Source organism: Marmota flaviventris, chromosome 11, assembly GCF_047511675.1.
Source record: "Marmota flaviventris isolate mMarFla1 chromosome 11, mMarFla1.hap1, whole genome shotgun sequence".
NCBI classification, from domain to species: domain Eukaryota; kingdom Metazoa; phylum Chordata; class Mammalia; order Rodentia; family Sciuridae; genus Marmota; species Marmota flaviventris.
This window is the reverse complement of record NC_092508.1, coordinates 25,564,272-25,588,525: the sequence shown is the minus strand read 5'-3', so window position 1 is coordinate 25,588,525 and position 24,254 is coordinate 25,564,272. Positions and strand designations below refer to the sequence as shown.

Here is a 24,254-nt window from a genome sequence, read left to right as displayed (position 1 = left end):
ATTAACTTACAATATTTAAGGAGATCCCTCTCAGATTCAGACCAATTTACCACATAGCGTGCACTCACTAAATGTTTGTAAAAAGACCTAAAACTTCATGAAAAATTTTGCAAAACAAATTTTATAAATACTATATTTATTTATGATGAAAAATATAACTAAAATAAAATTACTCATTGATCTGTGCATTTAGTTTACAAATGTCCAGAGCATAGAACTATTCAAGTAAATTAACCTTGTGATTCCACCTTGCCCCTGCCCCTGTATTGGCTTATGTTTAACCAAAGGAAGATGACTTTGGGTGTTGTAAGGTTAATCAATTATGGAAGTGCTTAGAAATCTTGATGTTAGGCATTCCTAGCTACAGAGAAGTCTCATTAAACATTTTAAAGATGTAACAAATTATTACATTCTGAATTTCAAAATATCCATGTTTTGATAGTATAATGTCAGGAATATAAAATAAGATTTAATTGACCAAAAAAAGCACTTCTTGATTTTAATTTTTTACCACATTATCTACACAATAATTATCTGAAATAAATTCTGGCTTTAGGCTTCCTTCTTTCCAAAGCCTAGTTCAGATTTATTTCTTAAGAGACTGAGGACTGAGGCAAACCAATAGCTAAGAAACATCAGATAGGCCGGAAATCAAATATGTTATGTAGCTTGAGGCCTTGGTGGAAATGGAAATAAACACATGGGGCCTCTACTTTTTCTGATATGCAAATAATTTAACATAGATAAATGACTCAACAGCAGTATGGTCTGATTTCCAGAGTAAATCATTTTCATTTCCACTATTAGCTTAAGGGGATTATTATCTCTATAATGTTTTATATTAAAATCTTTTATGGAGTTTATTGCTGAGTTAGCTTATGGCTTTATATCCAGAACATTTTGCTGGTGAATTCTGGAACCCAGGGGAAGAAATGTGCTGTTCTTCCCATTTTGCAGATATGTAAGTGCCACTGTCAGCACGAGGATGGGGATATCTGCTTTTGTAGGTAGAGTGAAATAAACATTAGAAAATCTGGTCAGAACTTTAATTAGGCCCCAAATATCAGATGGATCTTTTAAATCTGATCTCTTGTTATTATGCTCAGGAACCTGAAGCCATAGTTGTAGGTTAACCTGGGTTTAGAATGTTCTGAATTGTTTCTCCTTCTGGGGTTTATTTGTCTACTCAAGAGCCTATTTACATACTGAATTTCATCTCAATACAAGATAAATCCCATTTTTCCATTTCTTTTGCTGAATTTTGAGAACAGGTTGTTTAAATAAAAAATAAGTAAAGATTACTTTTTAAATGACTGTTAGAGATTACATAAATAGAACATTTTAGGACAATGTTGTTTATTGTTGACATACTTCTTCCACTTCAACCAAAATATTCCCATGTGTTTATAACAGAGAATGCTGCTTTAGTTTCCATTTTTTTTTCTCATCTATTTCTCTAAGCTCCATGTGCACAAAAGCCTAATATCATTTTAGCCTGCAAGTAAAATCTTATTTTGACTTGTTTCCAGTGTCTTGAAATAAAGAATCCAAGTAAACAAACAAACAAAAACTCCTTTAAAAGTTCAACATCCTCAAAGTTAGTCCAGATTGATACTGGGATGTGGAACAATAAATAAACAACAATTAGATGAGTTTTAATAACATAATAGCAAATACAAAGAAAAAATTCAACAATAATAATCATGAGGCTAATTAAAAAACTTTTATAGATTAATTATACATTATGTTTAGATTATAACTTTGTTTCCAAAAACTAAGTCCTCCAAATCAGTTGAGAATAGCACAAGGAATACATTTTCAAAGCCTTTTAAAAGTGGAATTTAGTTTTATGACTCCCATTAGTACCTGTTGAATTATTTTTATGCTGAAAAAAGTTTTTGCAACACTTACCCTTTCAAAACATGCTTTCAAATTGAGAGTATTAAAGTACAAAATTCTGGTCATTTGTTTGTGGCCCCATAAAGCTAATCAATCATCTTACCAGAAAATGAAAATATACCCCAAAACGTAATTTTAAGATAAATTTTAATTTTGAAAAAAATTAAAAACCCTCAAGATATTTGGGAAAAATGTCAGTATCACATTGCATAATATCATTAAAAATAAAATAGTTCATTATTTGGTGAAACAACATGCCTCAGCAGACAAACCAAAAAATAACCATTGAGAATTTGTTATAATATCTACTTATCTGCAAAAGTATATTTTCATAAAAAATTCTTACAATTTGTGAAAGATTCTTCAGGTTTTACAGACATTAGTAACCAATATTAAACTCAGTTTAGAATGTTCATTTTAAAAGTAATATAAGAATGGTGATTATATAGATATTTCTGTAACTCAGCTTAATTTAGAAACAGCATATTAAATAAAAGTTATAAAGTAGGAGATTAAAAATGGAGTAATTACATACACATAGGAAAATTAGGTTTTAATCCATCTAAATATTGTGAGTGGGAAAATCTTTAACCATATGGATATTCCTCCTAAAGTTTTGCAGATTAAAGTAACATTTAATATTAGTAGGTTATAGAGACTTTTAATTTCAATCTTTAATCTTTAAATTCATACAAAGTAACAAGGAACCCCAATTTTTGAGTACACATTTTATAATCCCACTGACTCCCAGATTACAATACATACAAGCTAAAAGAAACAAACTAGAATGTAAACTGGCTTTACTGCATTTTCCTTAATAGTCATATTTGCTATAATCCTTGGCCTAACTTTTTTTTGTGTTTGTAGCTTGTTAGTATGTTTTGTAGGTATATTTATATGGGTAGGAGAGGACAAACATAATTCTGAAGAGGTGGAGATAATAATATTAATTGCAGATACAATTTAAACGTTGGTTCAAGACAGCAGGCAGCAAGTCTTTCCTGGAGGGAGAATCTGAGGGAGCATCTCCTTACCTGCCTCAGCATCTTTGGTCCTAAAAGTCTCGTGAGCTTGATTACTCAGGGCCTGGAGTCATTGTGAACAATTCTCCAAACCTGTTGGGCTCTCTTCAGATTATAAAATATAATTAATGACTTGACATTTCACTATGACAGCTTACAGATTTATAGACAGGTAATTCTTAGTTGACCTGGGTCTTGTTGTGGCTTATCCATGGCAATTTTGAATTAAAGTTCTTATAAATCAATTAGAGTTCATGACTGAATTGCCTTTTGTCTCCACTTAAAAAAATTGGAAAGCAGAAATAGAAATAAGCTTAGAAAAGGAAAAAGGGGTAATATGTTAGACTGACTGGCTGCAGGAATTGCTGCTCCTTTGTTACTAGTGGAATGATCTCTGTTTCCCTAAGGCTCAGTTAGCTCAAGTGTAAAATGGAGGTCTTAATGTTACCTACTTCGTTGTATTTTTGTGAGGATTAGATGAGAAAATCCCTTAATAGTTTTAGAGGCAGTTCCTTGTATATTTCTGTTAACTATTAGCTAGGAAGGATGTTTTAGGGAGGAGATTAGTCCAGAATTCTTGTTGATGTCATGTGCTCTCCTATTTTTCCAACATAGATAGCATCTTGATTCTATTTGGAATACCATACCTTTCCCAGAAGAGTGGAAATTAGTTCAAATCCAAAAACTTAATTTTCTGTGCAAAAGCATATGGATTTTAGTCAACATAGATACCTATACATGTAAACCAGTTTATATCTTAACAGCTTTTCATTAAAGTTATGACAAAGGGTCTAAATAGGACAGGGACTGGTTAATTGACTTCTACAAGACTCATTTAAGAAATGTAATGATTTACTTTATTCAAATGTATTACTCAATTTTTTTAAAAGAGGGAGGTGCCTTTATATGAGGACTCCTGCTAAAGAAAATTTGAAGTATTTGAACATTATATTATCATTATTTTAAAAATGAATTATACAAATATTTATTGAGTGTATAATTATACAAATATTTATTGGATGTACCAGCACAACATATAAATCTCAACAGCAATAATGATAAAAACAACAGCCTCAGTTTTGTTGGGGAGGGAGGAAAATGGGCCAATTATTACAAAATATTTGGAAATTTAGTATAAACATGTAAAATTGCAAGTTTGAGTCTACAACCAGTGACATGTAGACTACTGTAGACATGTAGTAAAATTTGTCAAGCATTTTAGGTTAAAAGTAAAAAGAGAAAAGAGAATGTTTGGGGTATGTATACGGAATCCAGTTTTATTTCTTTTGCTAATGATGGAGGATTTGATTTCTAAATAAAATAGTCAATTATTAGTATTAATAATGAAAAAAATGATGTTGGAATCATCTAGAATCTTCTGAAGACATTACTTATATGACACTTGGTTAGTATGGAATGCCTAAAAGTACTTGCAGTTAGTAGTTGCTGCTCAGCTTCAACTGATTCTCCTTTTATCCTTTAGCGCAAACTATAGGTATATGGGATATCCATCTTTGCTTTCAAGAGAAAAGTGTGAAAGCTAGTAAAAATAACCGTAAGTCAGTAGGCATCACAGAATTACTTTGAAGCACCATAGTGTTGGCATGCTAATATCCCAACATCCCACTGTGCCCCGTTTTTCTATATATTCACAGAGTGTGTGCTAACCACAGTACTGTGTAAACCACAAGCCAATATTCACAATGTTAAATTTGGATTTGGGCTTTTTGTTTGAGAAGTCACGACTTAGTGGGGGAAAGAATACCTTAAGCGATTAACATAGAAGCTAACATATAAACTGCTCCTGATCGGGGCAGGAGCATAAAATAATCAGCGATTAGTTGTGACTTGAGTGATCTTTGAGGGTGTAAGCTGGGCACTAGTAAGGATAAGCAGAGTATAAACAGGACACCAGGAAACACTGAAGGCACAAAGAACTGACACAGAGAGTAAGATTCTAAGGTATTAAAGAGAATGGACCAATGAAGGGATCTTACATGCTAACAGAGAGTTTGAGAACACTAAATGGTTGAGAAACCCTTAAGTGCACTGGCTGGGATGGGTAGAGCAGGGGAAACTAGAGGCAAGCAAAGCAATTAGGAGGCAGCAGTAAATGATGACAAGAGTTTTCTCTTGGGTGATGGCACAATTTCATGTTAATTAGAGTTCATTCTAGAAGCAAGTGGGTGGCTATTTATTAGTTGTTATAGTCTGTATTATTAAATATCAGACACTATGTGCTGAGCTAGAACTATTTTTAATTGGAGTATTATTTAAATAAATTTTTTCTCTATAGGAACTTTCTCTTTTTGACCAAACTCATTATTTAGTCATTTAGCAATACTCTGCCAAACAATTAGTAGGCTTTCTTTCTAAAGTAATTTCACCGAAGTGTGAACGAGGCTTAATTACTTGTTCTGGGAACTGATGTAAGCTGGAGGCTCATTGGTGAACAAAACAAACCCAATGCACTGCCCACATGAAGTTTCCTTTCTGGTGGTATAAGACAGATAATAAGTAAGGCACCGCATGCTGTGGTAGAAAGCAACAAGGGCAATGAAGAAAGGGCAGACCAAGGAGACAGGGGACTAGGGCAGCAGATTATAATTTTATTTTATTTTTTTACATTTAATTTTTAAAAAAATTTTCCCCCATGGCATATTGTAATTTTAAATAGAGCAGTCAAGGTGGACCTTGCCAAGAAAACAACATTTGATCACAGAATTGAGGAAATCTTTAAATTTTGGACTTTAAATTCAAAATTTAACAAGCATTTATTGAAGTTTTAACTTTTTATTACTTGAAGCATAGGTGGAAAAAGAAAATTATTTATTAAAGAAAAACCCCCCAGATCTCATGAAAAATCAAAGGGAGATCAGTTGAACAGAGGAATGTGAGGAGGTGAGGAAGGAGGGGAAGTTCAGGGGAGTGACCAAATTATATTGGCTAAATTATATTGTTATATTCTGTGCATGTATGAATATGTAGTAAGAAATTCCACCATTATGTAGATGCCAATGAAAATTGTAGAAAAAATAAATAAATGACATATGTCAAAAAAGAGAAAAATCCCCCAAAGGAAAGGATACTAACTTATCTATCTGTGTACTTCCAGGTGTTTCAGTGATACTTAAGCAATAGTCTTCTTGAGACTTCCTCTATTTCACAATACATGCACTTGTCTAGCTGTAACTAAATGGGGAGACTGGGGACATTCATCCATGTGTCTCTAGAACTGAATGAAGTCCTTAGCACATGAATGGAGCTCACTGATGTTTGTGGCTTGAATGTCTAAAACATCTTATTGGCATTACATGTTTATTATATACATAGGGATCATGTTATGATAATGCTCTTTATCTTGTAGAACTCACATAATCCTTTGGTTACATTTCCTGATATTCCAGTGCATATTTCCCTTCATTAAGGTTTTCTTTGCACTTTTCAGCTTTCAAAGTGGCAAAGTGCTCTGGCAGTAGGCACTTAAATTAGAACTTAATATTACCATCCAATTTGTAGGTTATGCACCTCTGTCTGCTAGGACTGAGGCTACTAAAATATCTTATGATGGTAACAAGGTGATTTCTTTTGGATGCATTGGAATGAAATAGCATTTGGGGAACTGTTAGCTAGAAGAGGGGATTCCAAATAATAGCTCTTTGTTCAGAGGTCCTCCATCAATTCATAGATAAGTCAATTGGCACTCATCATTTTAAAGTCATTGGAGGCCAGTGTAGTTAAGAAGAATATAAAGGGTACTGTAGGCAATAAACAGAAGCCTTGTAACAATATAATGCGTAGTGGGAAAGAGAATTGGAAGATCTATAAAAACTGCCAAAAAGAACAAAAAATATAATTAAAGGAGCAAAAGACATATTGAACACAATCTCAGGAACTATTTCAGGCAGTAGTAAATGTCTCCTCAAATATATCTTTAGAGAAAGAAAAGCAAAGTAGAAAACTAGTTCCTTGGAGAGAAGAAGAAAAAATACCAAACAGAATTGTAGGAACAGGCTAACAAGAGTTGGATTTGCTTATGTTAATTTTTACTTTCTTTAAAATATTTGAATAGTGTCTAGCCCAGATGTCAGTTTGATGTTCTTGCATGAGAAGAGGATAGAGGAAAAAAAAATTATGTGTGATATTTTAAGCAGTCATGGCTCAGAGTAGGGCAAATAAATTAGTATGTAGAAAATAATTGAAATCTGCAGTTTACACCCCAGTTTTGTGAACTAAGAAATCTTAGGTTCTATCAGAGTTACATATTATGTAAAAAAAAAAAAAAGTCTCCTTCTTTACTTCCATTTTGTGAAAGCATGTTGGTTACACATGACTTCCTCAAGAACATAAAATAGTATTTCCAATAGAAAACTTTTTTGACAGTGCATTTTCATTACAACCAGAGGGTTCCATCTAGTGAAACGTGTCAGAGTCACTTGGGGAGTTTTTTTCAATAAACACATCCCTGTTGAGATCCATCTCTATAGAAGGGCTTATAGTAATCTTTGGAGATACACTGGACATTATCACTTTTAGTTCCTAAATAATTATCCTCTCTCTTGAATTAAAATTAGACAAAAGTAATTGACAAAAAATGTAGAATACATGCAAAGTTGACTTTCTGGGTACAGAAGCAGAATTCAGATTTTTGTGTTAAGCTGATCGCTGCCCAAAATGTCATGTTGTCACTCATTTTAAATTTAATCATGTGTTTTTCTTTATGCTAAGTAACTCCAAGTAGTGACTGTGAAGACAAACCATAACTAAATTAAAGATAGTGTCAAACTTGCAATCTCATACACTGGTTCCAGGGCGATATATAAAAGTTTACTTCAAAGATAATTTGATAAGCCAAAAAAAGGGCAAAAATATTTAATCTTTCCCATGGACAGACACACACTCACACATAAATATCTATAGTGCTTAATACAGAGCTTTTAAATTTTTTCTCTGAAATGTAAACTTGAAACCTGCATGTCATACCTCTGATAAGAAAAATAATAAAACTACCTGTTGAGAAGAACATATTAAACATATTCTTTCAATTTTAGTAGAAAATGCTACAGTAGGTTTTGATGTAAATACAATAATTTCCGTACTAATCTAGAAATCATTTTTGAGTTCCTGTGCCTGCCAAAGTTGGGGTGTGTGTGTGTGTGTGTGTGTGTGTGTGTGTGTTGGGAGTATATACTAAATGATTAGTCACTATGACACTAATCCTAAAACTGTAGGGGACAGGAAGTAGAGAATTAATATGTCTAGGTCTCTAATGACTTACCTTACAGAAAGAACAACCCAATGATAAGCCTTAATTCAACAGTTTAACTCAAGGTCAAACTGGTTTCATCATATTCCTATTTATTTCCTAAGTCCTGATTATCTGAAGCAAATCTCAGACATCATATTAATTTATCCTTTAACATTCCATTATTTATCTTTTAAAAATATAAGGACTGTTAAAAATATAACCATGTTGCTACTGCAATCTTTTCAAAAAATGATTATACCAATGTAGTCAAACAGCAATTGATTATTCAAATTTCTTCAATTATTACAAAGATTTTTTTTATAGTTTGTTTTTAAAATCCATGTTCCAATTAATTTGTCCTATAGCATTTCTTACAGAGTCTAGATTTTGCCTCTCAAGATATGTGTTAACACATTTTTCTCTCCCCTGAATTTTATGGAAATTGAGGGTTAGATTTGAATTGTTTCAACAATAGAATTTAGAGTATTTATGAGGAGTGGATGATGTCTGCTTCTTAGATAAGCTTCTCTAATTGTCCCTTTTTCTTAGCCAAGAATTTTATAGAAGCTGGTTCAAAGATTAATATGGCAAACTAATCAAATTCAGAATGCCTGTAGTCTTAAGAGGGAACCAGACATGGATATAATTAACTCTAATAAAAAGCAAAATACATTATGCATTTAGAGTGTTACACAGTGCTTGCTTTTGTATCAGTATTAATAGAGTGATAAAGCTTCAGCTTCTTCATGACCATAAAGCTGGTGTGGAGAGGGCAGCCCTTGGGACAACTCCATCAAACACAAGAGCTCCGTGGAACACAGTGATAGATAATCTTGAAGATTCCTTCTAGCTCTAAACCTCAGAGCAAGGAGGAGTTGTATGCTACAGTTCACAATGTTTTTGCAAACGCATAGGCTTCCCTTACAGCTATCCTTGAGCAAAGCTAGGGAATATTAAGGAGGAAAAGATAGACCATGGCATTCTAGCTAAATTGAAATATTTCTGGCGTGTCAACAACTCTACAAGTGGACTTAGAATAGGCAAGATATCGACATGCTTCAGTTCCTCTTTGAAGCAACACAAAACACCTACCAGTGACAAGAGAAAAAGTGACAAGTAACAGAAGTGAAATTTCAAATCTGGGCAACATAGTTTCATTAAATATACTGTGCATTTATTTAATATGCTTGTATATTTTTTCTTTGGATTTTTTTTCTTTTGTGTGTGTGTGTTTTGTATTTAACATTGTGCTAAGATTCATGCCACTGTTTCTTCAGGCACAGACAGCACATATTGTCCTGGAAGATGGAACTAAGATGAAAGGTTACTCCTTTGGCCATCCATCCTCAGTTGCTGGTGAAGTGGTTTTTAATACTGGCCTGGGAGGGTGAGTGATGCTTCATTTCAAGGTTTTATCCTTCCACTATGTAGAGAAATAACTGGACAATCTTCCTCCTAGTGGTAAATTGAAATCCGTGCACCAACAGGCTATAGATTGCCCTGTAGTCGCACAGTGTCTTGCCCATAGCCTACTGCAGCCATCCCTGAAAGGAGGGGCAGACACATACCTCCTCTTAGAGCACATGCACACTCTGGTGGCACCTGGGTGAGGGGTAGGGGGCAGAGAAGAAAATTAATTCTAAGAACATGTTGTGAGGACATGGGTTATGTGAAATTACCATATGCTTCTGGAAGGGAAGGTCTGGATCTGATGAAGGTGAAGACTGGACCAGGGAATAGCACACTCCAGTGCCATTCCATTAGTGAAAACTCAACCTTGCATGTGTAAAAGGAAATATGGCAGTTCTTGGGTATTTTTATCATTTTGCACTTTAATAAGAAAGACAAACTGACAGATACACTTATTGCTTTAAAAATAATCAGTGAGAGAGTGGGTGCACAGCTCTAATATTTTAAATAATTAACAGTTCTTACGAAGAACTGCTAAGTGATATATAGCAATGAAGATAAGATTGGCTACAGAAATCATGTGGCTGGGCTTATCTAGTCAAAAATGCTTATCTAGGAAGCTGAAGTTCTTGAAGTTCTTGTCTCAGTTCTAATGATAACTGATTATGTGATAGTGAGAGCATTGCTTAATTATTCTGAATTCTGTTTTCCCTATTTAAATAGTAAGGGGGCTGGATTAGATGGTAATTTATAGCCAGGGATTTAAACATTATGAGTCTTAAAAAAAACATTACTACACTATTTCAAAAGGTTTCCATTAGAAAATTCAACCAAATGACCTTCTATGAAACATTTGATTAATTTTTTTAAGGGAAGTTCAAGTTAGCCTCATAAAGACATGGGGGCATTTGGTTAACTGAAGATATTGATTGACCCAACAGCCATCATGTTATTAATGTACATTTTTTAAAAAACTCTTGCCTCTCTGTGTGAAATGAAGAATATTAGATGGTGTTTTAAAAATGCTTCCACTGGTGAGAACATTAAATTACAGTGTATGAAACCTGTTTGCAAAGTTTTGCTTCACCAGGCAATTATTTAAGCTTTTCGACAGCACTAATTACTAGCTGTGTTAATATACCTGCCAACAAACAACTGTTTAATATAGATCAGAATGATGGAGGGCACTAGAGTTTTCTTCTTGGTGATAGATTACGGGTAATAAATCTTGTCACATCACAAAAGTCAAACAGGACCTGATGGATTAATTTGCTTCCAACACTGCAGTTCTCTGGAACAAGCCATATTTATTCATTTACTAGAGAATACTGTAAGTGTATATTTAAAGGGAATGGTCAGTTAGTTCTTTTATAGAAAGACAGAAAGGGAAGTAAAAGTCAAATTAATTAAACATTTTTTTGTGATGTAGAAAAATGCATTCATTTATCAGATTAGTTCACGGATCCTATTTTCCTTTGAGAAATGCAGCTTTCATTCTTGACATGGCCCACTCAGTAATGTGGTTGATAATTAAAGGGGTTATTTTGTTTTTCATCTTCAAGAAATACATTTATATTGTGTGTAAGTCTTGGTTAAAAAGTATCAGTTCCTGACAGGTGAGAGGCATTCAAAAAATTAGCAGATGGTGGCTAATACCACAACATTTGAGTCACCCTAGGGATCACGGAGCTGAAAGACAGAGGGTTCTGTTGGCAAAGTTAGCTCTGGTAGGAGTTAGTTTGAATGGGATTGAAGAATTTATGTTGACTACTGCCTGAGCGGAATTTTATTAGTTTCAAGGTTGTCGATTCTGTGCCCCTCAGCACGTAAATTCACTTTCAGTAGAAATCCACAAGAAAGATTTGTCTTAACTTAGTCTTCAGAAAGAGAAAATGTAACAGGGTAGAGAAGAAACTCAATTGCAATATTGTTGTTGAAGGGATGGATGTTTCTTATTCATGATGCTTCTTATAGATAACATATCAGGAATATATCTGTATATTCTTAGCCCCCAACTTTAAAATATAAGCTTCCTGCATCCCTAATTCTAAATCAGTACTTTAAAATAGTTGCATGGAATATTTTAATTCAGAGGTCAGAAATGCTTTAGGTTAGGTTTTGTGAGATTGAATATTTTTCCTAAGTTGATAAAACTGCTATCTTTGTATATTTCTTTCTAAAACTAAAATATTTTAAAAATTCAATATTATTGAGTTCTTCTTTCATGTAAATTAACTTTTTTTTTTTTTTTTTTTGCGTGGTACTGGGAATCAAACCCAGGGCCTTGTGCATGTGAGGCAAACACTCTACTAATTGAGCTATATCCCCAGCACCTATTAACTCATTTTTAATGTTTACTGAGTTTTAATAAACATGCACACTCATGCAACTTTCACTAACATGATCGGGACACTCTTTGCTATCCCAAAAGATATCCATATATTTTTTTTCAATTTTTGGCAGTTCATATCTTGGTGAAACTGGCAGTACTCAACAGTAAATATCAATTTGGACTTACTGATGTCTGGTAGGCTATGGAAATCTTCAGATTATTTGCAAACTTTAAACAGGGCAGCGATAGTTTTAAAATCAAAATGTTATAAATGATTTTTAACAAGAATTCAAACACTTTAAAAACTTTATGGAATAAAATTATATGAGAATATGTGGTAGTACTTAACAGATTTTCTTTTCATATTAATTGTACCATATACTAATTTGATATTATCACAAAATTTCCCCAGGTTTGCTAAATTCTTGAGACAGGCTGTAGAATTTTAATCTCCCATTCTTCAATTTTTAAAGATCAACTAATTCAGAGTATATACGTAAATTGTAATTTTGGTAGATATACACATTTTTGTTGTTGTTGATAATGTTTTTGCATGTTTACCCAGGTACCCTGAAGCCCTAACGGACCCTGCCTACAAGGGACAGATTCTAACAATGGCCAACCCTATTATTGGAAATGGTGGAGCCCCAGATACTACTGCACGGGATGAACTGGGACTTAGCAAATATTTGGAGTCTGATGGAATCAAGGTAGTATTACTGATGACTACTTAAACAGTCTCAATGTGTAGCAGTGTAGTGACATTTTGAAGAATCTAGGATGGGCAGTTTCTCCCTCAACATTACACAAAATAAATTCATGTACTCAACCTTATTCCTAAATAAATGAGAATAATCTTTAATGACATTATTTTGAGTTTTATTTTTCAGGCCACTTTAGATTTTAATGCCTTGGAAAAACAGCTTAATCTGAGAAAATGTTGTTAAAAGTCCAAATAACAACTATGCTATATGATTGATGAAGAATTGTCTTTTAAAAGGACCCTGATAATCAGTGCTCTATTACCTATTTTATTTTTCATCTAATTTTATTCCTTTGAGGGATGAATAATATATGACAGTTTAAAAGTAAGTGCATTAGTAACTTCTAGTGAAGGAATTTGGGGTAATATCTTAGGAATATGGGTTATAAAAACAATTCAAAAAATTTACTTTTCAAATTTACCACTTTTTCACCACTCTATTTTGGAATGATTTGGATTTATCATTTAGTTTAGCTCATTTATCACAATTTCCCCAAATGTCACAGTCTCCTTTATATGTAGATTAAGAAATTACTTTATTTTTCATGTGCATTAAACAGGTAAAAATGAATTAGATTATTGATGAGTCTAACAGGAAAAGAATACAGTGTACTAGCTGAGTTTCTGGATTTGGCAAGCAAAGTAAATCTTCTCTCCTGCATGATAATTAAGGAAACAATTATATATTTGAAAATCAAAGTATAGAGAACCCTTTTTGCTCTATGTCTATAACATTTTAAGTCTCACTTGGTGGAGAGAGTAAAGCTTTTCTTTAAACATGTAAAGTGATCCTCAAGAAGAATCACAAGAGTTGGATAAAGTTCCGTAGTCACCATTTTAAAAGGATTTCTGTCTTTTTAGGTTGCTGGTTTGCTGGTGCTGAATTATAGTAATGAGTACAATCACTGGCTAGCTACCAAGAGTCTAGGGCAATGGCTACATGAAGAAAAGGTGAGAAAGCTGCTGGGGTGCCCAGAATCACCTCTGGGTTTCTAGTGAATATAAGGAAAGTTGGGAAGGTGTATGCAGATCTGAAGGGGCCAAATATATGAGGGAGTTTGTAAAGTCTGGGATCTTTTTATTTCAGAGAGTGATTCCTTTTCTTTACTACAAACAGGTTAAACTGGACTCTTCCTCCTCCTGGCCTAGGACCATTTTTTTTCAGTTTATCCACTAGGTGGCGCCCATGAATGCCTGGTAGCATTTCTCATTAGGGAAAGGGATGGGGAAATTTTTTAATTTTCTATACTGTTGAGCAATCTAAGTTCTTCCCACCCTTTTATCTAGGATCTAGTCACGAATTTGCTTCATGGGTTCTCATACCAGCTCTATGGATTAACTGGCTGTGCAGGTCATGTAATCATTCCATACAATACTTTTATCACCTTTAATTCTTGTGTGTATAAACTAAGATTCTCATCAAGTATCTTTGGGTTTTAAACAATATGACATATAACTGGATATAATCTCATTTGAGTAATATAGGAAAAATATAATAAAACGTTACATTATACTTTCTATACCTTAAATATTAATTTCTAATCGAATAGGAGGATTTACTTTGTTTGAAGTTGGAAGTACTTCACTTCACATTCATTAGAGGACTTAACTATATTTAGCTTCACCTCTAGTGTTATAATTCCTGTTTTTTGTTGAACTGCTGCTGGGCCTGTCATTGATAGAGTACTATTCCAAGAAAACTCTGCCTCTCCAATAAGTGTCTAAATACTGGTGCTAAATGCTGCCTCTTTCTGACAAACTAAAAACCTCAATCTCTGAGATCTTATTCCTTTTTAAAAGGGAGAAGACATCTGTATGATATTGTGGGCCACTGCTGTTTTCTTCTCAACTCTTTTCTGAATTTATCTTCATTTTTTAGACAGCTAATTCCTATAATGGTAATTTTGGATATTCTCTTTTAGTGTTTTCTTTGTGTTATTCAGCACAACTGATTCTATAACATCTCCATATCAGAACTAATATTTTTAGCATAAATTTAACCCACAGTTTGTTAGTTTTTAAAAAATGTGCTTTTAATCTTCTATGATCACAGATACATAAAGTAGACAAGGTTCTAAGATAATAATCAGTTCACCCCTTCTGTTATCAGAGGAGGATAAGCATTTTGTTTAAGCATCTCTTAGATAACTGGTAGAAGAAAACAAATTGGAATTTATGGAAAGATATTCAGTGGGAATATGTTTATACTTATAAGGATTAAAGATGATGAAACTATTGTATGGGATGATTACACAATCTGCACAGGTCATAATTCCCAATCCATTGCTTTTTCATTATATATATTACATCTGTCTCTATCCAACCTAGCCGAAGAAACTAAAACCAATGGAAGCATTGCCTGAATGGGGCATATGTTAGTGCAGCATGGCTACTAAACAGAGTCCTTCAGAAAAATGTATTGAGAACTTACTGTGAGCCAGGAATGTTTGGCTCAAATCAAAGATTTGCATATTATTGCCTATGAAGTTCACTGATTCTGTTATCTTAAAATACATATTTTTGAATATATTTGTACATACAAAATATATATGTATATTAAACTTTATTTATGTGTTTGTACTCAAATATATCCAATTTAAAAAAAAAATAAATAACTATATGTGTGTATATATACATGCATATATATGATGAAAATATTGTATGAGAGATATATATATACTTACATATACATATATATAAGTGTGTGTGTGTGTGTGTGTGTATACATATAAAACATCCTAGGTTAAAGGTAACAAAACTGTAGCAGAAGATTGATGTTCAGAATTTCTCATTTCTTACTCTGAGGAAGGGCCCAGAAAGTAAGAGTCCCATGCCCAAATGGAGCAGCAATTTACCGTATTCTGACAACACAGTCACCCTGGGTCAAAGAAAAGAAGGAGTGGGGAAATTATTTACTGCTCAGGAAGATAGATGAGGCTAAGTTTGTAACTTGAAAACAATATGCTGAATCTAATTTCCTCCAATTTCACTGTCACTATGATTTTTTTTATAGGTTCCTGCAATTTATGGAGTGGATACAAGAATGCTGACTAAAATAATTCGGGATAAGGTACGATCATCATCTTTAGCCAAATCTGTTTCTTCACATGCTTTCCTCCCAGTGTCTGAGAGACCTATTAATGTGGAAAGGAACAAATCTGGCCAGCTTCTACTATTTGAGTCTCTGTTATTTTGCTTTCCTATTTTAAATGTAATTTTCAAGGCTGAAAATTAATTGGCATTTTTGTAACTGGTTGGATTTGGGATTAATTCACCTGGCAGGAGTTTATGGGGTTACCACTATGTGTTGTTTACACTAAAGACAAGGCATTTGTAATTCAGCTCACATGACAGGACTTTGGTAAAGCAAGTGGAGAATGGAACTAAGGCCATGATAATTTTGCCTAAACTTAGTACCTACAAACTTGAGAATACAAATCAGAAAGTATGTGGCATTGGTGCTGATCTTTATTTAGTTCCCTTTGAAGAATTATCTGTGAAATTAGTGAGTAGTATTTCATGGGTATGCCAAAGTAACCCTGCATGGATTACCTTAATTATGTAGCCTTTCTTGAGACTATATTGTTGATCAAGTGGTAAAAGGAAAGGTTGGCTTTTGCTTTTTTGTCTGATTGCAGTGACACCAAGATCTGAGAAGGTCTCATTGCCATCTGCTTGCTTCTTCTTGCTGTAAGAGATTGATCCTACATGAATCCTTCATATTCCAAACCAGAGAAAAATATTCCCTCATTAATGTTGACTATATTCCCTAAATGCAACCAAAATTTTCTTATTGAATGTTATTTAAAAACAACACAATTTAAGAGTAAATGTGTGAAACAGATTCTTCAAGAAAATGTTTGTGGATCCTTTGTAAGAATATATGGCTAGTTGGTCCTCTGTATCCATGGGTTATGCATCTATGGATTCAGCCAATTGGGAAAAAATGTTTGTACTGAACCTGAACATATTTTTTTCAAGTTTTTCCTAAGTAATTCAATATAACATCTACTTGCATAGCACTAGGTATTATACATAATTTAAAAATGATTTAAAGTATATGGGAGGATGTTCATAGATCACACACAGAATCCACTGGGTCTTGGAACCAATCTGTTGCACATACTAAAATTCAACTGCATATTGACACAGGCTATCCACAAGCAGAAAGAAAAAACAGGTTTGAAAATAAGAACATGGCTACATTTCCATGACCAGAAGGAAGACAGTGAGAGTTTATGCAGTCATTCTATTTTAGTTCTGATTTTATTACCTCCACCATGTTTTTCCTGGGAATAGACACCAGTGAAATTATATATTCCAGGTAAATTATCATGTTTTCTTAGCCTATAATGTGTGGGAGCAGTAAACAATGATGAGGCTTCTAGGATGAAAAGGGAATAAAATTGGGGAATTCAATTCAGGCTGCAGAATTGGCAGGTTGAATAGAGTATAGTTAGCCCTATTGATTGGGTAAAACTCTTTAGAAGATCACTTTGTGTCTCTTGTGTGATGTGTGAGGTTAAGACAAACTTTTATTTCACCACAGGTAATTTGTTTTTTTAAAATTTTGACTGAAAAGATTAGCACAGATCAAATAGTAGTATTGCCTGTTTATGAGTAACAGTGGATCACAATTAAAATATATATTAAAATATATATATTAATCTCAGGTTGGAAAGTAAGATCATATTTCATCAACATCCTTTTTGAAAAAGGAGAAAATGAAATTTCAAAATTAGGGATTCATAGACATAATCAAGGGATTATGGAACTTGGTTTCCCAAAGTAAGTACTGATCACCATGACCTTTAGCAATCCAGTGTGGAGATGAAAGATGGTGTTTGGTTCGTTTTCCCAGATGTCAAGGCTGGTTTTAAATAGAGCACTAAAATAACCATCATGCCTGCATAGTGGGCTACCATTTTCTACCCTTACTAACCAAATGACTTCTCCAAGGAATAATTTTAAAAGGGAAAGAAAGGATCTATTTCTTTTTTAAAGAAAAACCATTATAACTAAATATAGAATGCTATTTTCCTAAGTGGTTCCAAGTAGACTTTCAAACAAATAAATAAGTCTTAAGATACAGCTGATAAAAAGAGGGAAATGGAACTATGTTTAATCAGCAAAGCTGATTAGTGAAAACTTAAAAAGAGAATTAAATACTCTTTAAAGTTCAGGCTCTTAGAGACACCTGGACATTAAAAAGTAGTGAATAATTTTATTGCAACTTCTAGAAGTCTATGATTTATGTTGCATTTCACTATGTTTGGATATCAAAATATATAGCAATTCTTTTAAATCTTCTGTAGTTTTCAGATGACTTATTTTCTTTTCAATAGATCATTTTGTCCCTTCCTAGAAAATGTCTCTAAGTCATATGCACTAAGGAGTTCAGGCACACTAAATACTTCAATCTATATCAGCCTGGAATCTGAACATCCAAATTCTGATTCCCTTTGACTCTGCTCAATCTGGGAAATGATCTGAGCCCTAAAAGAACTAATTGAATTTGCCAGAGTATTTCTCAAAATATTTGTGACGATTGCTTCATTTTCCCATTTGAGAAGATGAAGATCTTCTGATGATGGCTACAAGTTAGTTATAAAGACATCTAAATCTTGGAGCAGATGTTCAAAGTCCCTGTGAGTTTATCCTGTCAGCACCTTCCTGATTGCTTCCTTTTAACTGTCTAATGTTTTTAATTTGATAGGGTACCATGCTTGGGAAAATTGAATTTGAAGGTCAGCCTGTGGATTTTGTGGATCCAAATAAGCAGAATTTGATTGCTGAGGTTTCAACCAAGGTGAGAGATTTTCCCTTTGTATTTTGTAATTTTGGTTCATTCACTTTAGACCTACATTCTTCTGTAGTATCAAAATCTTCATTGAGGCAGAAGTCATCTTCCGGAAGTGCAAGAGCTGAGGGTTTAAGAGGTACCTCAGTAGCTAAAATACATATTACAAAATCAGTGCATTTAAAATTAATAAGTTTTACCTACAGGATTCATAGAAACATTCATGCCATGATTTAGAGACTGATAACATTTATTTTAACTTCCTTCTCCCCCTTTTCTTGTTTCTCAGGTTAAGCCTTTAACAGCATCAAATAAAGGTGAATTACCAAAGACAGTCATAGCAATGATAAGGAATCAGAGCTAGTAACCTGTCAGAGATCCCAGAGGACTTTATAGAAATCAGACACAATAATCAGAGGCTGGGGTCATTTTGTACAAGGGAAATATTTCTTCACATTGAAGATTTATTGGATTATAGCTGAGTTAAAAAATTAATGCTCACAATGATGACTGTGCCATCCCAAATTGAAATATGCTTAGTGTATGTATAGAAACACATTTTAGAAAGTCATCTTTTGTTTTTGGTTGAGTGTCTACAGATTCAGGTATGAGTGAATCCCAGGAGCTACCTACTGTCTCTGTCCCTGGGGAACATAAGAGTCTGGTGGGAAAAGGGAACAACCAAATCATGACACATAGATCCAGTTGTAAATATGGTCCTTGGATTGTGCACAAGATGCCACAAGGGCATGCGTAGAGCAGCACTGAAAGTGTGCAGGTGCATCAGAGAGGACTCTGCAGAGATTTCAGGCTTTCTAGGAGATACAGAGAGCTGATGGACACAGGTAGATGGAGAACCAAGAGAACTGTGTTTAGGGCAGAAAGAATGGGCCCTGAGAGGCAGAGAGGGATGAAGCATTGGGCATGTTTGAACAGATAGTGTAGTTTGATATGGTTGAACCAAAGGGTTTGTGCATGTCAGTTCACAAGTTTGCCAAAGATGAGTGGGAATGCAGTGGGGCCAGATCTGGAGGGTTTCATATCATTGACTGACTCGCATTACTGGAAACTATGGGGGAATTCATTCAGCATAATGTTGGAGCAAAGCATAAATGGACAAGGGAACAAATAATTAGGTTAGTGTGGCATTTTCCAAATGTGAGGAACACAGGCCTAGAAAAGTTTGCCTTAAAAAAATTATGTGGTCAAACAAGTTTGGAAAGTACTACATGATAGATCTATCTCTCCCAGAGAGATGTGTCAGGCAAATTCACATATTCAAGTGTTTTGATGTCTTACATAACTTCTGTCACTATATGTGAAAAGTGTATATAGTTGTCCCCCTTTATATCTGCAAACTCTATATCTGTAGATTTCACCAACCGTGGATTGAAAATGCTAAGAAAAAATTGTGTCTGTACTGAAAACATACAGACTATTTTTCTTGCCATTATTACCTATAATATAGTCCAATAGCGTATTTAAGTAATTTAGAAATGATTTAAAGTATAATGGATGATGTGTGTAGCCTGTATGCAAATACTATATATTTTATGTGAGGGACTTGAATGTCTGCAGATTTTGGTACATGAGGGGGGTTCTCATATTATCCTCATGCTAATGTTAGCAAGTTTATGTAGAGATCACCAAAATATGAGCATATCTGCATGTTTATATTTAATCAAGGGAAAGATTGTGGAGAAAGTTGTTCCTGTTTCTTAATGCCAGTGAAATTAAATAATTTCTTACAGCTATGATAAAACACCCATTTGATTCAGATTACATATGTTTTCTGAGTTTTGTTTGATTATATGAGCCTTGGAAGTGTTGGTAACTTAATTCATTGTCTTGTAATTGCAATTTGGTATAGCTACAACTAGATGGTAATATTGCTTTATTTTATAGCAGAAGGCTAAGGTTAAGAATAAATCTGTACTTTTTCAAATTATCTTATGAGAGAGATTACCTGTATTCATGGATGACTTCAGAAGTAATTCCCAAGATCATGGAAGGACTAGGATATATATTTCCTCCAGAGTAGTTAGCAAGAGAAAAAATAATATAATGACAAACTTTTCTTATATTTTCTCCTCAAGTACAGTCTAATAAGGATTATAATTTCACATTCCATATAAACTTTGCGGAGAGACATTTCAGCTAAAGTGAAATGCTCTTTCAAATATTCAGATTGTACCTTTCATGTAAAACCTTTGGCAAACTCTGAACTCATCCTAAATTCAGAATGTGCTGGCTAACTCTCAAAGCTGGAACCAGTGTGGCCACTCAGTCCTCCAGGCTTCCCTCTCTCCATTTCTTTGCTTTTCCCTTTTATGAGTTTGGAGAACTGTTTCTTGGATAAATGCCTCTGAAAATCGATCTGCCTCCAAGCAGTGTTTAAGACATAGGTAATGATTATGATATGCTCTGGGATCCTTTTATGAAATCTACCATTTAAATGCAAATGATTCTGCAGCAACCTAAAAGGACCAGTGGTCTACATGAGTTTAGTAATTCCTGTGGCTCTCATACAAATTTTAACCATCTGGCTTCACTGTACAAGCCCAATAAATAGTGATTCAGCTCTACTCCATCTGATCTTTATTGCAAGTTAGGATCAAGTGGTATTTAAAACATGATTTATCTATCACCTCATCTGTTTAGTGCTGAATCAGACAATGATATTTGAAAATTCCATTGCTAATGGGGCAAAGCAAGGGAAAGATGGTTTTAACTATGGAAGCGTTGATTTCTCAGGGAGTTTTATTATTACTCTAATCAACAGGTTACATAAAATAGCAGAGTACTTTATTTTCTCATAAAAAGATACAGTCTATAGCACTTGCTGTGCCTTTCTTACAAACTGATTACCTTCTAGTCACTCTCTAGTAGTTAGCAATCAGTTATAATCTCAGTGCACAGCGACTTCAGTTGCGTTTGACTAATGCTCATAGCTGGGGATTTCCTCTTACATTCTGGTTTTTACAATGGCAGGATGTCAAGGTGTATGGCAAAGGAAACCCCACAAAAGTGGTAGCTGTAGACTGTGGGATCAAAAACAATGTCATCCGCCTGCTAGTGAAGGTAAGTAATGTATTCCCATCTCCGGGGTGAGGGTAGGTAATGTTGGTTGTCAGTGTTCAGCTGATTTCCTGTGTTTCAGAGAAAGCTTGGATATTTTCTCAGAATGTCAGGGATCAACACTCTTCTTGTTGCCTTTGATCTATAAAATAGCACATTTATCCTTGTTCAAATTAAAGATATAGACTGCTATGTTAAAAAAAAAAAAAAAAACTCTCCAGGGCCACTAAAATTCAAAAAAGAATGATGACTCTTTTTTATCATTTATTGACTGACATTCTGACACATGCCACATTCATGTTCATTGAAGTTTAGAGATGACTAGAAAGCCAAATTTAGTCTGATATCTCCTCTATTGGCCTACATTTATTATGCACCATATATTTTCAGGAATTATGCTCTGATATAGTACAAACTTTCAAAGTGCCTTATATTAACTCTTATGTAACCAATTAAAATTAAACTTTGAAAATCATTAAGAAGAATTTAATTTTTGTAAAAGTGTTCCTTATTTTTTTTTTTGATATTTCTCCTGATCACTTCTCCTTTCCCAATATCTTTGTGTCTTTCCATGCCTCTCTAAGAAGCATAGTCTCTCTGTCTTTATCTCTCTCACACATGCACACACTCATATACCAAATTAGCATGAATATTGGAGATCCTTCAGTGCACCTATGAAGTTAGAGAATATCAGAAATATCCAAATCATGATTTCAGGTTGTTGTCAGTTTAATTAACAAAATTTGCATGGATTTCTCAGTAGCAGATGCTGTGAGTGGCCTATCCATATTCCACTCTCATTTTCCCGTTTTAATTCATGTCACCTATTTTCTAATTGCAAGCTTCTTACATCTCTTTGGTTGGTTCAAGGTTTCTGGCAGTCAAGAAATTTCTGCATAAGAAATTTCCCTGGAGCATCCCACAATCTATGAGCAGAGAGTCAGTATGTGGCTCCTTTGCCCCATGGATGAACTCCACACTGGCTCTCAGAGTTCCCCAAAGAGCATGAGTCTCAATTGTCCATGGTGATAATGTATACCTAATTGGCGTGTCCCATGGGTTAGTTACTCTCTATTCTATTGATATTTATTTTTAAATCCTTCCAGATAAGCTTATTTCTCTCAAATTCTCTCAGGAAATGCTTAGGGAAACCCTCAAATGTACCTTTCTATATATTATTACAACAAAAAGATCTATTTTTCTCCTCAGAATATAAATATCATAGATAACATGAGAAAACCCTAAGAAAGTAAGTTGATTAAAGTTTTGTCACCCAGGCCTAGTACAGAGGTGCAAGTGTGTAATCCCAACAACTTGGGAGGGAGGATTGCAAGTTTGAGGCCCCAGGTAACTTAGCACGACCCTATCTTAAAAAAAAAAAGTCACACAAAAAAAGGCATAAATGAAAAAGGGAAGAGAGATGGAGCAACTAAAATTCTGCCAAAAATGGTTTTACCTTTGTTTGCAACTCTAGCTGGTAAAGGTACCTGTGCTCCTGGGAGTCCAATCATGGAGCCTTCATACCCTGAAATGAAGAACAGGAAAGTGCATTATCTATCTTTTCAGAGTCAAAACCTCAAAAGTGTTTTCTCCCTTTTTGCATTGACCATTGCTTCCATTTATTCCACCTAAAACACACTGAATCACACAAAGAACTTTCTGTTTAGCCGTATTTGTTTAAATTATATACTACGTTTTCCTTCCCTTTAAGGAGTGGCTAGTCAAAAGAAGATCCAGCAAGATTAGAGTTTGGCAACGGAAATGTAATTAAATTCATCACTCTTATGTTTCTTTTCCAGCGAGGAGCTGAAGTGCATTTAGTTCCCTGGAATCATGATTTCACCCAGATGGAGTATGATGGACTTTTGATTGCTGGAGGACCTGGGAACCCAGCTCTTGCACAGCCACTAATTCAGAACGTCAAAAAGGTGCAGTGAACTTGGGTGGTGGTGAATATTAGTGTGTCAGGCGAGGGTCTTCTAATTTGAACTTATTCAGTTATGTTTTAATACTTGTATTTGGGACCTCTCAGGCAATATCAATGTAGACATTATACAGGCAAACCATGAGGAGAGAATACCAGAGGAAACACAGCTTTTCTTCAGGGAGAATAACCTTGGGCTTTTGTCCTGCAGTTGAAAGAGCTGGAATCCAATCTTCACATGTATTATTCCTTATGATTGTAAAATGACAACTCATGTTCCTTACAATGACCATGGGGCCTATAAGACCTTCAAGTTGCTAAAGAAATATTAAATTAGATTTAGTTGGGTCTGAATGTCAAGTATGTCTTATTGAATTCTAATGCTACCAATTTGTCAACCATGTCCTTCTTTATATTCTATCTTTTTAATTTAGTTACTATTTCCTTGTTAAGAGAGAAACTACCTTGTTAAGAGAGGAAAAAAAAAAAGGGTGCTTCATTTTTATTCTTTCAGTGACAGCATTCTTTTGGAACCTGTGCTACTACTGTGCTAATAAAAGTTCTTCCTGGTTTAGATTTTGGAAAGTGATCGCAAGGAGCCAGTGTTTGGCATCAGTACAGGAAATTTAATAACAGGACTGGCTGCTGGGGCCAAATCCTACAAGATGTCTATGGCCAACAGGTAAGGCTGTCTTATTTTGTTTTTGGCCAAATCAGTTCTGAAATACTAACTGTAACCAAACATAAAAAACTTAGAGAACTCACCTGCCTTTTCTTT

The 24,254-nt window shown here is 34.2% G+C and overlaps 1 protein-coding gene across 1 annotated transcript in view; it reads left to right on the top strand.

The window, feature by feature from the left end:
- Positions 1-24,254, top strand: part of Cps1 (carbamoyl-phosphate synthase 1) — a 113,612-nt gene that overhangs the window by 5,420 nt on the left and 83,938 nt on the right. The window contains exons 2-9 of the mRNA XM_027941798.2: positions 9,447-9,556; positions 12,477-12,621; positions 13,536-13,625; positions 15,688-15,744; positions 18,391-18,483; positions 21,466-21,555; positions 23,352-23,480; positions 24,052-24,158. Of these exons, the coding sequence (XP_027797599.1) occupies positions 9,447-9,556; positions 12,477-12,621; positions 13,536-13,625; positions 15,688-15,744; positions 18,391-18,483; positions 21,466-21,555; positions 23,352-23,480; positions 24,052-24,158 (821 nt within the window). The remainder of the gene's footprint in view (positions 1-9,446; positions 9,557-12,476; positions 12,622-13,535; positions 13,626-15,687; positions 15,745-18,390; positions 18,484-21,465; positions 21,556-23,351; positions 23,481-24,051; positions 24,159-24,254) is intronic.